We start from the raw sequence: 16,129 nt of genomic DNA, 5'->3' as shown, positions 1-16,129 counted from the left end.
GGGGAGAGAGCACGGGATTCTCGTCTTTCCTCTTTTCTTTTCCTGTGTCGAGCGACTTTGGAAAGAAGGTTTTTGATGTAAAATTAAATTTAATTTGTTTAATTTAATTTAATATATTTAAGTTTGAATTGGTTATTGATTCGGTCATTTATTAATTCAATTCATTTTATTCTATAAAAAAAATGGGTTGATATATAATCTGAATTGACTTATGAGAAATTTTATTAAAACTTTTTTTTTTCAATTTGATATGTTATATATAGCCATAATAATACTAAAATAGTTTAAAGGAACAAATAAAATAATTAAGCGTGGTAAAAATTGGATTGGGTTGAGTCTTGACCCGTTATATAATTCATTATCTAACCTATTTTGACTCAAACTAATTTGGGTTGGATTGGGTTTTGACTCAATTATTGTCTTAACCCATTATGATCCGTTCAAACTTGACCCAACCCGCTCAATTGGCATCCCTAGAGAGCGTGGTGCGTACAGTGGCGAAATCAGAATTTTTAATAAAGGGGTTCAAAATCTGAAAAAGTAGACACACGAACTAGCCGAAGGGGGTTCGACATCTACTATTTATATATAAAAAAATATTTTAACCATGTATAAATAGTATAATTTTTCGCCGATCCGAACCCCCTGAATACCATGTGGATCCGCCATTGAGTGCGTAGCCATATGTAATAAAGGATGGTCAGATAAGTATTATTCGTTTGAAAGTTATATTATATACATAAAAAAAAATTATATGAAATCTATAAGTTGAAAATTATTTTTTATACGTATATATTAAATTTTAAATATGATATTTCTGACTTCACCATTAAGAGAGAGGGAAAAAATATGAAAGTATAAGTTATTTTATTGAGTTTAACTTGTATATGTTAATTTTAGAGTTTGGCTGTAGATTTAGAGTTTATAAAGTTTGAAATAGAAGATGTAGTTAAGTTTGGTTATACATTTTATAAATAATATTTGAAATAAAGTTTAAATTTGAATATACTTAAATACAATTTCAAAAGTGAAAAGTGAATTGAAGACACCTTATGTGTTATATTTTGAGTTTGAAATTCAATTTCAAATTAGATTTGAAAATTTTCATAATCAACTACTATCTTTTAAATAATATAAAAAATTATTCCAGCAAAAAATGAATAATTTTTATGACCAAATAGGTCATAGAAAAAACTACACTATCGGATTGAGTTATTTAAAACAAGAAGTAAAAATATTACCCATAGTAACTAGATTTGATGTGATAAATTTGAAAAGTGGAGTAATAACTAATTTACATTATATATACTGAATCATGTAAAGTTTCCTCTCACTTTCAATATTATTAACTGGATTTAAAAAGTCGTTATTACTTGTTATGAAATTTGCAAATAATATATGTATTGTTAGAAAAATCTGTTGTAACAAATTAAAATCATATGATTTATAAATTAAATCTTTATATTATATCGGGACTGAGTTTTCTCTGCCTAGTATAACCTTATATCTTTGACTAATTATTTTTGGTCTGATAAGCAACTCTTATTTTCTCCTAAAATATTTGTCTATACAACACCAAAGAAAAAAAGGAAAAAGTTGTTCAATTATTACATAAGGAAAATCACCGTAACCGAAAAAACTGGATCCTTTACCATCGCATTGATTGATTCGAGATTTAAATTTTTTATTTTTTTTTAAATTAAACCTATTATATTTTAGAGTTATAAATTCATGTCCGTTATTTATTATACAATATTAATAAAATTTATTTTTTACGTCAAAAGTTATGAGTTTAGTTGATTCCGTACTTATAATGTTACATCCGTCCCCTCTGTTTACAAGTAGTGGTAACTTGTAGCTTATACACCTAAGATATGGTTGGCATTGTGGAATATTAAACTGAACTATTAAAGCTTAGCAAAAACGAAAACTTAGGCATTGAAGCATATTCCTTTATAAACATAGGTATCTAGGCTTTAGTCAGTTAGTGTTTCGAGTTCATATTTTTCTTTAGCTTTAATTTTACTATGAATTTTGATGCCAAACATGTTGTTAAGTTAAAGATTTAATCCACTCGTGTCAAAATGATATGTTTGCCTACATTTGATTGTCTTAGCTATATGTATGTACTCCCACTATATAATTACTTTTTCCATGCCTGTCCTTATTAATTAAGTGCTTTATCATTACCTAATATATATATAAAACGTTACTTAGGGCCAGACTACAAATATCCCATTCTCCCTCACTTTGGAATCCATTTGATTTTCACCTTAAACACTTTGAAATCTCTCAATTTGTAATAAATACGTAAGTTCTCAATTTCTTGGTGACGCTCCTCGATTAACAGTTCTCTACTACTTGAGAATGCATCTTTATTTATCTTTTTATTATAATAAACAAGTTTTTAGCATAAAATTAATCGTTGATCTTTAATAATTGCGTATCCTTAATCTTCAAAATATAAATTCAATTATTATTCTAATTAAAGATCAATTAATTAAGACCACCACCTATGCATCCTTTGAATGAATTTCAGTAGGGATTGTATGATAGGAATTTCAGTAGGAATTATATTTTTTTTAAAAACAAAAATCTCGCTAGTTTAGTAAACAGTACTATTATACTAATTAACTAGCAATTTGATTATAATTTGAACAAGTGATGGACTATATTAGTGAAAGACAATAGTAAGTGGATTAGAAAATGAATCAAGTACAATTCATCAACTTTAAAATTACCTTGTAAATATACAAAAAATAATTATTACTATATATTTGAGGTCGTAATTAAACTTGAAATATAATAATGACAAAGAAAGACCAACTGTCTTGAGAAAACGAAATGCAATCATGAGGCATATTTATTATCAATATATATAGAGAGAGAAAAAGAAACATGAAGAAGGGCAAAATAGGAAGATCACAACGAACATTTATAGCCAACCACAGACTTTTAAGTCATAGTATCACTAGTATTAAAAGCAATAAAATTTCAATCAAGACTTAGGGCTAAGGGCAAAATGGAGGTCCCCTACCTCCAAATAAAAAGACACATTTTAATTTGATAAGATATAAAATAATTTCTTCGTTTACATTTATTGGTCTTATTTTTATTATTAATGTATTTTCTAAAAAAAATTCTTTTTTACATTTGATAACTCTCTCATATAATTTTTTTTGTGCATATTTAAGATCACAAAATTAATTAATAGGCATTTTAATACATAATTACATACATAGTTAATTTAAAATTACAAGATTCAAATACTTCAAACAAAACTGTTAATTTCTAGTAGACGTTCCATCGAAATTCAACTTATTGCTAAAAGGTTTTGTTGTTTATCAACAAGCTAAATTTTGGTGAATTCGATTTGAAATTATCAATTTTATATATGATAGTGAATCTCCCCTTTTAATTTTTTATATTGCGTGTTCAGCTAAATAATGACACTTCAATTAAACCAAAAGGAATATCAAACAACAACTAATATAACGTGGCTTCTCATCATAACAAGACCTTTCACCAACATAGCTAAATGGTGGGACACTCTATTTTTATTTCATTGATCTTCATAAATCTTTGAATAGTTATGAATGGTCTCTAAAAGTACCCACTCAAGTTTTTTTTTCTTTCTATTTCCATTAATGTATTTGGTGAACTTTATAAATTCTTATCCTGATATTCTACAACTACAAATATGGTTTTTTTCTCGATATCAAATGAGTAAAAGAAAATAAAAAGGTAAGGAAGAAAGGTGACTTTTATTTGCACCCATTCAACTTCAACAAATGCATATATATGATTTAAATGTGATGGAATTAAATATTTAAAATCCTTAATATTAAAGATCTGATTAAATATTTAAAATCCTATATAATTAACTCATGATCTTTACGTATATATTTCATTAGTTCGCTTTTACTTGTATACTTTGGACTTTACACGTCCCTTGAGAAATAATAATTAATATGAATATTTTATTTATATTAATTAATGTATTGTCTTAGATTTTGAAAAATAATTTGAAGTAATTAATGTTGAAGATAAAATAGATTTTTTTAAATCTTTCCTTGATATGTTAAAATATGATAAATAAAATTAAAAAAATATTAAAAAAAACTGAATAAGTAAAACTAAATCTATAAGAGTACTACGAAGACATAAATCCCACTGATTTACCTTTCAACACTTACTTTTTTTAATGTATATAAATAAAATATTATAGTTGCAGGAATCCAACTAATGACGGTCTAAACTCTAAAGTATTGTATTAGGAACTCTGTTTACATATTAAAATCACTTGATTCTCTCAGTTGTATTGTTATGGCACTATACGGTTTCTGAAATAATTAAACAAATAGGGTGTATTAATTTATTCTCTGGTCGTCCTTTGTCAAACTATATTAGCGACTAATATACTATTAATTAAGTTGTTTATAGACGGCTGTAAATTTTCAATCAGTACTTACTGGCAGAAGTTACACACTACATTATTATTATTATATATATTGTAAATCTTGACAAATAAATTTCAAATAAACCCACTTAGTTCCGCACCAATGATGCCATGACACGTATCATATAAGAATTACAAAATTACAAATTACAATTAAAAAAATAAAATGAAGAAAATAAATTCACTTCTTGGCTGAGGCGATATCTCGTTCTCTTTAAGGAGATTCAAGTCCACTGCAGCAAATCTTTTCACCGGTCCAACAGTAGTCCTCTTGACTTGTCCCCTTCAGGATACAACAGCCTTATCACAAAATGTAACTCAGCAAACTCTGGACAAGAGTTGAGTTTAAAGCTTCACAAATAAGAACACAACTTATAAGAACTCTTTTTTTTAACTAACTTAATGCACTTAATCTTTATTTTATTTTTTTTAAAAAAGAAGACCTCTCTATTTATAGGAGAGGAAATCATTCAAAGATGAAAAAATAATGGAATGCCATTATTATTATTATTATTATTATCATTTAGTGCACCACTTATTAGTGATAATTAGGTTAAAAATACATAATGGAATGAATAGTCTTGCACTAACTAAAGATGATAATGAAAGACATTTTTATGCACTAAAGAGAGAATTATAACATATGCCACTTATGCAAATTAATATCACTCAATATTGATATTAAAATGCTAAAACTAACGGTTAGTAATAGTAGTTAAACTTAAATTTTCAAAACATAATTAATAAAAATAATTTAATAAAATAAATTTTTAACAAATATTTTCTTAAGAAAAATGTCAAGTTAACACTGGTCAAATAAAATAAAATTGTGAGATATATGAACCAAGTTAAACTTATTAAATTTCATTTTGAATTTTCTGTATCTTATGTCTCGATTCATATAAACGCGTAAATAGGAAAATGTATTAATTGCATTCAATTCATATATATACTTTCTTCCTATATATAAGGGAGAAAGAATAAAAATTATGATTTTCTATAAATACCTACCAATTTTTCTTTAATTCAGTAATATCTTCCAAATTAAGGGTCTAAATTAAATATTACTCTTATGTTCCAATTTAAATATAATATTTTTCCTTTTTAATTTGTTTAATTTTTGGAAAAAACTTACACATTTTCATATTCGAAAATTCTTTAAAGTTAAGTTTTCTACTTTACCTTTATTGACATATATTTTATACAAAAATCATAACATGGCAAAGACCATATACACTAAAAGTAAATTATTCTATAATCTCTTACAATCACTTTATAAAAACAACATTTTCAAAACTCTTGGAAAAATAAAAATTTATTCATTTTCCATAAAAAAAATTACAACAATTACCCTTGTGACATTCAGTTAACCCGTCAAGTCAGTTAAAGTAAAAATAAAAATAAAAATCCCAGTAAAAAAATCAAAAGGAGACAAAGGACGTGGGGGTGATGAAAACAAGGTAAATTAAATTAAAATACATCAGATTCTGCACTACTTTTACTCTCATTGATTTCATAAATAGACAACATACACAGCTGGAATTGTACACTTGTGTCTCAGCTTTCATCTCCACCCTACAAATTTACAAAATAATATAAAAAAATACAATCGACTCTCCTTGAAGATTCCTTCACTTTTTCCCCCACCCACCCCCTTACCCCATACCCCACCAACCCACTTGTTTATTGTATTTTCTTCTTGATTTTTTTTTCTCTTGCCTACCTTTTTGTGCCTTTAAATTAACCCACAATCTCGAAGATCATTCCTTCCTCTTCTTCTCTCCTTTCCCATTTGCTTACATTTTTTTTGAGTTTTGTTCTTCTGTTGCTCTGTTTCTTGTTTTTCTACTCCTTTTTAGGCTTTTGATTTCTGGGTCTTAGTCTTTGGATCTAAAATCCATTAAAGATCCAACCTTTTCTGTTCTGGGTTTTTTAATCTTTCTTGTTAAAATCCATTAAAGATCCAAGCTTTTCTGTTCTGGGTTTTAAGTCTTTGTGGCTCAAATCCATTAAAGATCCAATCTTTTCTCTATTTCTTCTCCTTTTAAGCTCTGTTCTCTGGGTTTTTAGTCTTGGTGGCTGAAACCCATTAAAGATCCAAACTTTTTTATAAACAAATTTGTTAAGCAATATTTCTGTTTCTTTTGTTGTGAAAAGGAAAAAAGTTAATGCTAAATAGAAATTTTTATTGATGTACCAGATTCATGTCTCCAGTTCTTAGTGAAATCCTTCGTTCTGGTTATATAATCAGTTCATCACTTAGACGCAGAACTCATCTTGTTCAATCTTTCTCTGTTTGTTTCCTCTATTGGTTTTATGTTTTCTCAGAATTCATCATCACCCCTTAAAAATCTTGATCCATAGTTAATTAGTAGTACTACTTTTTTTAATTTTCTAGCATACCTTAAATATTACAACTTTTTTTTAATTTTGTGTACATATAGAAAAAAATATGGCTAGTTCTAGTGGTAATTCAGGTTGTGATGAGGTTTTAATGGTGGTTGATGAAAGGAAAAGAAAGAGAATGCAATCAAATCGTGAATCAGCAAGAAGATCAAGAATGAGAAAACAGAAACATCTTGATGAATTAGTATGTCAAGTAACACAACTCAAGAAGGAAAACAGCAACATCCTCAGCAGCATCAACATGACAACACAGCAATATGCTAAGGTTGAAGCAGAAAACTCTGTTTTAAGAGCACAAATGATGGAATTAAGTCAAAGGTTGCAATCTCTTAATGAAATCCTCAGTTACATCAATAATTCAAACATGAATAACAACAACATTATTAATCATCAAGAGGACTTTCAGATTAATCCATGGAATTTGATGTATGTTAATCAGCCAATTATGGCTTCTGCTGATATGCTATATCAGTATTAATCTTCAGTTAATGATTGTTGTTGTTTGTTGGGATTATCATTGGAATTTTGAAGGGTTATTTTATTAGTGTCTTTTTTATTATTTAAGAAGTATTAGTAGTAAGATTATGAGTAATTAGAATGAGTTTTAATATGAAATGTAAGCAGTCAAAGAGGATGATTTGACTGGTATTTGGGCATGTAAAAAAAATGGGATCATGTGATGATATATTGGAATGAATGGTTGTTATTGTATTGTGTTTTTTTCTTTCTATTTTTAATAAAATACAAGTTTTTTCTATGTGCTACTATTATTATATATTCCCTGTTTTTTCTTGCTTTTTTGTTATTTTATTTTTGATTGATAGAAATTCGCCAAATATCTTACTTGATTGGTCTCGGTTTATGTAACACAATTTTTTTAATATATATTTTCAAAACAAAATGTCATAATTATAGAAATAATTTAATTTAATGATTTCTATGTAAATATTTAAGATTTATTTTAATTTTATATTTCATATTTCAATTATTATTTTTTTTAAAAATTACCCGCTTCATTTTTTTAACTCCACCCTAAAAGCTTTGGGTTGGTGGCTTGAACATAGAATTTTAGGACTGACATTGAAAACTGCTTAGAGCAACTCCTTGTTTGCTCTCTTCATTTCAATTTCTTAATCCCGTTTTCTCTTTTAATACATTTTAAAAGGAATGTTTTTTTTCGATTAATCTCCAATTCTAATTTTTAATTCATTTAAGATTAAAAGATCTAGAAAATTTATTTAATTTTAAAAATTTCATAACAAATTAAAACAAAAAATATATGTTAAATTAAATAATATAACGTAAATTAACACGAGATGAAATAATATTACTTTGAGATCCAAACAAATATGGTTAGCGGTCCCTTTTATATTTTTGCTATGGAAAAGTACAAAGATGAAGATTGACAAAATATACCTACACTCTATGCTCGCATCAAGTTTAAAGTAATTTGGCATGTGTTTTCTTTTTGTACTTTTGTCACTTAATAATAATTAATCAATATGTATTTTATCTTATTCTATCACTTGACAGTGGTAAATGAGAGTGAAATTTGGTGTAATTATTTTAGATCTCCTGTACAGGCTTCATGTACCAAAACCATGTGCTATAATAAACGAAAGACATATGCTTAATTCAAAATCTTGCAGAACCTTGTCCATAAGAGTCAGAAAGAGTACCACATGAACATAACATCGATTGTCTTATATATATATATGGGTTTCATTAAATTTAAATTGTATCAGAAATTTAGAATTTAAATTCAAGACTTTTAATTAAAGATGAAAAAATATTTATCACGGCGACACTGACACCTTTGGTTACATCAATTATCTTCTCAAAGCAAATGTCTATTTGTCATATTTACTCAACCAATTAATTCAGTTACTTAATTGTGTATAGCATGTGAATAAATAATGCAGCTACCTACCTAGCTAGGTATTCATCAATATAAACTTTTTGTTTTCACTTGGGTTGTATATCTATTTATTGACTAATTAATAAATGTCAATTGAAGTCATATAAAAATGATACATTTTCCTGGCTGTGGTATAATGAGTCCTTGGAATTTCAGTCATTATGTCTTCTAACATTAATTAAATTTCTAAATAATTCTTTTTGTCTTTTAATTTATTTTTTTCATTTTAATTGAGTAGTCATGAAGATACATGTTTAGTGCATAAGTTATGATATTAATATTTAATGTACTTTTTTCCTAATTAGCTGCTTGCCAGCTTCTAATTAGCTGCTTGCATCATTAAAAGGGATGCATCCAAAGTAAATTAAAGCAAAAGTTAATTGATCCTTTTTTCAACTAATGGAAAATTAATAATGATGATTAATGCCTTAAAGATACACTTAGCCTTCATAACATTGCTTAAAGAATTGCTCTTAATATAGCTTTAGGTACTATTCCCTCTTTCTCAAAATTATTGTATCTTTACTAAAATTATTTGTCTCAAAATACTTGTCATTTTAAAAGTTCAAGACCAATTTAAATATTTTTCTGTATTGTTACTCCATATTTAAGAGTAATATAGTCCCGAAAATAGTCAAAATATACCACACATTTCTTATATATAGTGAGGGAAACTTACATATATATACTATATTAAGAAAATATTTACCATTTATAACAATAATATTTTTTTCACTGGACCCTTATAATACAGTTTTAATATATATTAAAAAAAAAAGGGCAGCCCGGTGCACTTAAGCTCCCGCTATGCGCAGGGTCCGGGGAAGGGCCCGACCACAAGGGTCTGTTGTACACAGCCTTACCTTGCATTTCTGCCAGAGGCTGTTTCCAAGGCTTGAACCCGTGACCTCCTGGTCACATGGCAACAACTTTACCAGTTACTCCAAGGCTCCCCTTCTAGTTTTAATATATATTAGCGAGAATAATTTATAAAACTCATATAAAACAAGTTTTATTCATGGATAATATATTTATCACACACTTTAATACACTTATAATACATTGTGTCAATTTCTTACCAAACAAGTATAATATATTTTAAAACAGTTATAATACATTTATATTGCATGCATAATTCACTTTTAATAAATGACATATATATCATAATATTGCTATGTATTGCTATAGATGGTAATAAATAAAAAATATCGCTAAAATCAGTAATTATTTATTAAAAAGTGTTCTCTTTGATAATTTTTTCATGGTTAAATCTCATGTGTAACACTTAAGGGATGCAAGTTCAAGTAGATTAGAACCCTAGATCTCTTGTAAGTAAAATCTTAATTAAACCAACAGAACAAGTCTAAATTTTGTATGCAAATTTGCTAATAAATATTAAGTATTATTATGCTCTATGCTGAAGTTTTTGCCATAGGTTACTATTCAAAGTAGTGTGGCACCCAGAGATTCAAAATCCTGGATCCGCCTCTAATTGACAAACATAAAAATTAGGATTTATAAATAACTGATGGACCAACAAAGCTATTATCCCAATAACTTAAGAGGCAAAATTAGCTTATAGCTCATTCTGATGAAAGCATCAACTAATCTTTTTATTTTTGGGAAATGATTGCATGCATGTAAAGAAATAAAATGTTGATTTATTAATTAATGTTTCTTTGTTAATATTATGCTATTGAAATGATGAAGAATGTGGCCACCATTAATTAAAGGATGGCTCACTTCAAATTAATTAGGAAATTATGGGTGGATTATCCCTAACTTGTTTTGGATGACTTTATAAACCAGCTAAAAGCTATGGAGATTAATAAATAACCAATAGTTTTCATGCAAGAGACATCATACATATATTTATTGGCAACAAACATTAATTAAAATTTAAGCTAAGCTTAACCTTCTCTTTTAAATTTTAAATTATGTTCAAGAAAAGTTGTCTGATTGGAAGGCATGGTAATGAAATGCAACTATAGATTTTCAATAGAGAAGTGCATGCCAGACATACCATTTTTTTTTAATATATAAACCGTTAGAATTTTCTTGATGTAGGTTCATATCATTGGTGTAACGTTTCTACTTTTAAAAATATCCTTACTCAAATTTCTGATTCCGCCACTTATTTTTATGTTACAGTGAATTTCAAAGTTAATTTCTTTTCCCCCCACTTATTCTTATGTTACAGTGAATTTCAAAGTTAATTTCTTTTACGTCGCATCATCCGTTTTTCTTCTTCAGTGACTTGTTGAAATTAAAGAAGTTGAACACAATGTATAACATATTATCTTAAATTCTTCTATGTTTAATCTTATCTCCTAAGACACAAATGATCCAATTATCATTCTAATCATATCATATCAATACTATTGAGAACCAACTGCATTACGCCACGTAAATGGGAATATATTCAACATAATATCATGATTTGTGTGATAATGTGTGAAATAAGACAATCTTCAAGTGTTAGGTAATTTGATAATGAAATGTTTAACCTTTTATTTGAAAATATATTAATGAAATCTCTTGTTGCCTTTCATGCTTTTCTGAATAAGTTGGTGGGATGTGAAAAAATCTTTTAATTCCCCAAACCAAACACAAACATATTCCTTTTTTTTTTCTTTAAATTCTGGTTTACTTCTTAATCCATTACTTGTCTTTTAGATTAGAAAATTGTTTTGATCGTGTCTAGATTAAGTTAATGGAGATTTTTTTTTTAAAAAAAATGTTTTTAGGTGATCAGTGTGGGGTCCATTGTTTTGTGCTTTAAAGAAACTAAATTTCTATACGATAAGGATATTCGTTTTGCATTAAAATTAAACCACAGATTTCACCATTTGTACGGCCCTAATCAATTTCTTTGAGTTTCATTGCTGCGAACGTACTCCCCAAGCAAGATACTTAATGCTTTAGCTACAACATTGCATGGATCGATACACACATTGCCTAATATTTGTTTACGGCTAGGACTATTGAGGTATTTAATCCTATTCGTTCTCCTAGTTTTCGTCTCTCATTAATTAATCTTTGAAATTTGATTTGTTGAAGTATGTTATTTTACATTATTGCTTATTTATAAAAACTAGGAAGTGGTTATAAAGTTGAAGTAAAATGGAGATTATTGTCAAATCCAATTTGGGATCAAATGAACACAAATTTTATTGGTTCAAAAAAAGGAAATGCAAATTCAATCGTTGTTAAAGTAAATAATGATAGCATCAGCTCCAATAGATGTAGGAGTTAGTTGGAATTACCTCATGATAACAACAATTTGATTAAAATTAAAGTTGGAAACATAGCTTATAATACTAGAGGGTTATAGCTAAATGACACTTTTTAATTATGACACTTTGGCCCATACATGTTTAGTCTAAATTGACTATGACCTAAGCACTTTTAAGAAAGACAAAAAAATTATGTTTAGATGAAAGGTATATAAAGAGAGGAAATTATCCTCTATAATTGTGGAAGTTTTATCACTATATCACAAAGACGTTATTATATTATTGAGAGTTTATAATTAAATGATTAATTAAATATTGACACTGATTAATAAAAATAATTAGGCTATAACGAGAGGCAAAGGCTCGTAACAAGAAAATCCATGTGGCAGCGTGTGTCACACTTTCACGAGTTATCAACGACTAGGGGGATCGTGATTATTTAATCTTTAAATTAAAGGTATAAATGTACATTAAATAAAACTCGTCAAGTTCAGAAAATTTTGATCCATTCAGCCCTTTTAATATATGAATTTTGTATTATGCAAAATGAAATTATGAAGAGTGTGGTCAGGCTATATAAAAGTAATATATCAGTTGCTATGGAAAAAACTTTGGTTGTCATTTTCTTAGTCTCAGACAACATCATTAATGAAGCCCTAATTAGCCTTTAGAAAAGCTTTGGAGAGTAATCAAATATTAAGTGTTAAAAAGGATAATATTTGAAATCAACAAATATATAATTAAGCTAAAGTAATGCTTCTTGTTCAAGTAAATTTCTCTGGTTGGAAGGCATGATATTGACATGCAAGTAGAGTTTTTTTTTTTATAATAATAATAATTATTATTATTATTATTATTATTATTATTTATTTAGTTATTTTTTAAAAAGGTGGTTCTTGTGAAGAATAGAAAGGAATGGACTACATGCAAAACATCATTAATGACCTCATTCGTTTAATTTTTTCCCTAAAAAAGGTTTACTAGTACTCCCTCTATCTCATTTTAATTATCGTTTTAACTTTTTTCATATCCATTAAAAAACAAAACGTAATTACTTTACTAAATTACTTCTATTTATTTGATGGACGCGAATGCTCCAATTTTAATATACTATGATATCATTATTATTGAGGACAAATTGCAGCACGAAGTTGGACATGATATAAGTATGTGATGTAAATTAAGAGTACAATCTTCATGAGTACCATTAGGTACTACATAAGTTGATGGTGAAATGTTTAAATAATATCCCAATAGTGAAAACCCTTTATGCTTTTCTTGTTACACTAATGGAGTGTGGAATCATAGGGCAGAGTTAGTGTGTACGGATTCAATTGAACTAAATAACTTTAGTTCAAATTTTATATTACTTATATTAATAAATTTATTAATTATGTCAAATCGTTAATTTAAAATTTAATAACATAAAAGAATTAGAATTTTAAATTCACAAATTTCAAATCTCGGTTCGCTCCGCTTCTGCCCAAACAAAATCCAAAGTACAATTTGCTCCCTTTTCACTTTGATTTTCAATTTTACTTTTTAATCAATCTTTAGTTATGTGCTTTGTGACGTTAGTACACACTACTTTCTTTTCTACTTAAGCAAGTCTTATTCTACTTTGGTACTTTCTATTTGGAGATCGAGAGCGAAACTCGAAATATTATATACTGTGCTTGAAGTTTAGTTATATATAAATTTTTTGATATTTTATGTCTCAAGTTAGATTTTGTCAAAATTAACTCTAGACGCTATATATAGTATACACATAAAAAAATAATTTAAAAGTCGAATACAAATTAAATGAAGGCATCAAAATTACGTATCCGTGCACTTTGTCCCCTAAAAAAGCTAGAGGGTTCACTAATGATCCTTTCTAATTATGAAAACACTTTGTCTTGATAAAGGTTTGTTGAACTTGACTATCACCTAAGCCCTTTACGTTCTCTTTATATACAAGTAAGTGTCTCTTTCAGAAAATTTCAAATATCTATGACAACGTCATACCTATTTAGTTTCTTTTTGGATTCAAACTTCAAAATCTTTAAATATTTTTATATATATTTGACTAAATGTCTTCTTGATTTTTTTGTGTAAAAATTTAAGGAATCCTATAATGAAGCTACAAATTGTATCCTATTCCTACCCTTTCAATATTTACAAAAATCCCTTTATTTTTTAAAGATCCAAATACATAGTATACTGCCGGATGCATAGTTTTGATACATTACTTAACATTTTCTGTTACGATTTATAAGGAAATAAACTTTAATTATAATTTAATTTTCACTATTCACTCCAGTCAGTTTCATATGAAGCTGTAATCCGTATGAACTCCAACATCATTTCAAAATTCAAATTGTTTTCATCTTAGTCCTCTCCAAAACGCATCAAAACAGAAAAAATCAAAAGTCAATTTAAAGCTACATGATGAATATATCAATATTGTTGAGACATTCAGGTTTTTGGGAAAACGATATGAAGTATGAACGATACAAGAGTAATGGAATAGTTATTGGGAAAAATATCTCTTTTATGAATCTTAAAACTGCCATTGCTGCTGAATTGGATATCGATGTGTCGAGGAAAAATATGGAAATTCGATACATAGTAGAAGGTAATTCGTCTCCAGACTATTAGGAATGATATGGGAGTAAAATTGTACGTTGAGTTGAAAAAAAATGTGCATGATTTCTCAATGTACCCACTTTGTGTTGATACATAGGGTAAAATGGTTGGAGAGATATGCTTGTTTGATGGCACTTCCGATGAAATCGTTTGTGTTGAAGGTTCGGTTAATAATACTCAAGCTCTTGCTGTGGTTGAAGCAAGAGTTGGTGATTCGTATTATATACCGAAATTAGATATAACAAATTACATTACAGATACAAACAATACTGATGTGAAGGAGGAACTATTGTATAAGGATAAAGCAACACTCGTATCTGTGATAGCGAGTACAAGGTTGAGCATAATTTCGATTTCAAGGTTAAGAGATCTGATAAAAAGAGGTATGTAAGTATTAGTAGTGCACCGGCAATTAAGATATTCGTATTTTTTTTATATAGATAAGTAATGATACATTGTAATTTATTTTTTTGTTGGTAAATTGATAAATGTTGACATTGTATGTGTTGTTAATACCTTTTTAATATGGTAAATAGATATTTTGATACAATAATTTTAAATGATGATGATAATGTGTTTCTATTCTTTAGTGCTCGAATTGTTATGGCATATATAATATATCAATAACCGTAACATATATCAATCAGTATGGATATTTTGTTATTTGATACAAACTATATTAATTTGAAATTAACAATTCTAATTATTAAATTATTATTTATTAATATTGTATTTTTCCTCCTTTTCAGTAGTTTGTTGAATTTTTTTACGTGTGACGTTGTTGATCTGTAATATATCTGATACATATAATGCAACTATGTATTAATATATTTTTTAGAAGACTGCAGTTGGTGTATGAAGTCATATTGTCGGAAAAATTTAGATGTATTCAAAATGAGGTACTTCAATGGTGAACATACATGTCCATTGAGAGATAGAAAATTAACCAAGGTCCAGACAACTGTTGAATTTGTTAGTGGGGTGACAACTCCTAAATTGGTCAATCATAAAAGAATTCACACCCTAAATGATATAATTGATGATGTTAGAGAAGTCTACGGGATTTATATTTCTTACCATCAAGCTTGGCGTGCTAAGGAACATGCATTGCAGATGATAAGGGGTAAACCAGCCGATGGATATAAGAATCTACCCGTTGACACCCAATTTTGATCCTTCACAACGCAAATTAACTATCGAGTTTCTTTGAATTTTGAACATTTTTGAAATAATTGGCTTTTATAAAAACAAAGATATTTTTATGTTATTCTTAACTATTTTTATCTTTTTATAAATTTTAGTATAATATACATATTTCTATATAACTATATCTTTGATTACTATTTATGTAGTTATTCGAAAATCATCTCAAAAAGATTTTATTTTTAACAAAATACAATGTTAGTTAGGTTAGTTTGATTATAGTTTGCATTTTTAAAATTTTTTAGTTTTTTCTAAAAAAAATAAAAATAAAAATAAAAA

The 16,129-nt window shown here is 27.5% G+C and overlaps 1 protein-coding gene and 1 pseudogene across 1 annotated transcript; both read left to right on the top strand.

Moving 5' to 3' along the window:
- Nucleotides 1-6,234: 6,234 nt before the first annotated feature.
- Nucleotides 6,235-7,622, top strand: LOC129904289 (bZIP transcription factor 11-like). Its single transcript, XM_055979836.1, has one exon. It carries the CDS (start codon nucleotides 6,912-6,914, stop codon nucleotides 7,341-7,343), a length of 432 nt encoding a protein of 143 aa, XP_055835811.1. The 5' UTR covers nucleotides 6,235-6,911; the 3' UTR covers nucleotides 7,344-7,622.
- A 6,827-nt stretch (nucleotides 7,623-14,449) lies between these two features.
- On the top strand, nucleotides 14,450-15,820 carry LOC129902366 (uncharacterized; annotated as a pseudogene).
- Nucleotides 15,821-16,129: the final 309 nt, after the last annotated feature.

Source organism: Solanum dulcamara, chromosome 9, assembly GCF_947179165.1.
Source record: "Solanum dulcamara chromosome 9, daSolDulc1.2, whole genome shotgun sequence".
In the NCBI taxonomy this organism is placed as follows: Eukaryota; Viridiplantae; Streptophyta; class Magnoliopsida; order Solanales; family Solanaceae; genus Solanum; species Solanum dulcamara.
This window is presented reverse-complemented; position numbering and strand designations above follow the sequence as displayed.

Bases quoted from the DNA above. Each gene is read 5' to 3' on its own strand.
- LOC129904289 (XM_055979836.1), top strand. From the start codon at position 6,912: ATGGCTAGTTCTAGTGGTAATTCAGGTTGTGATGAGGTTTTAATGGTG.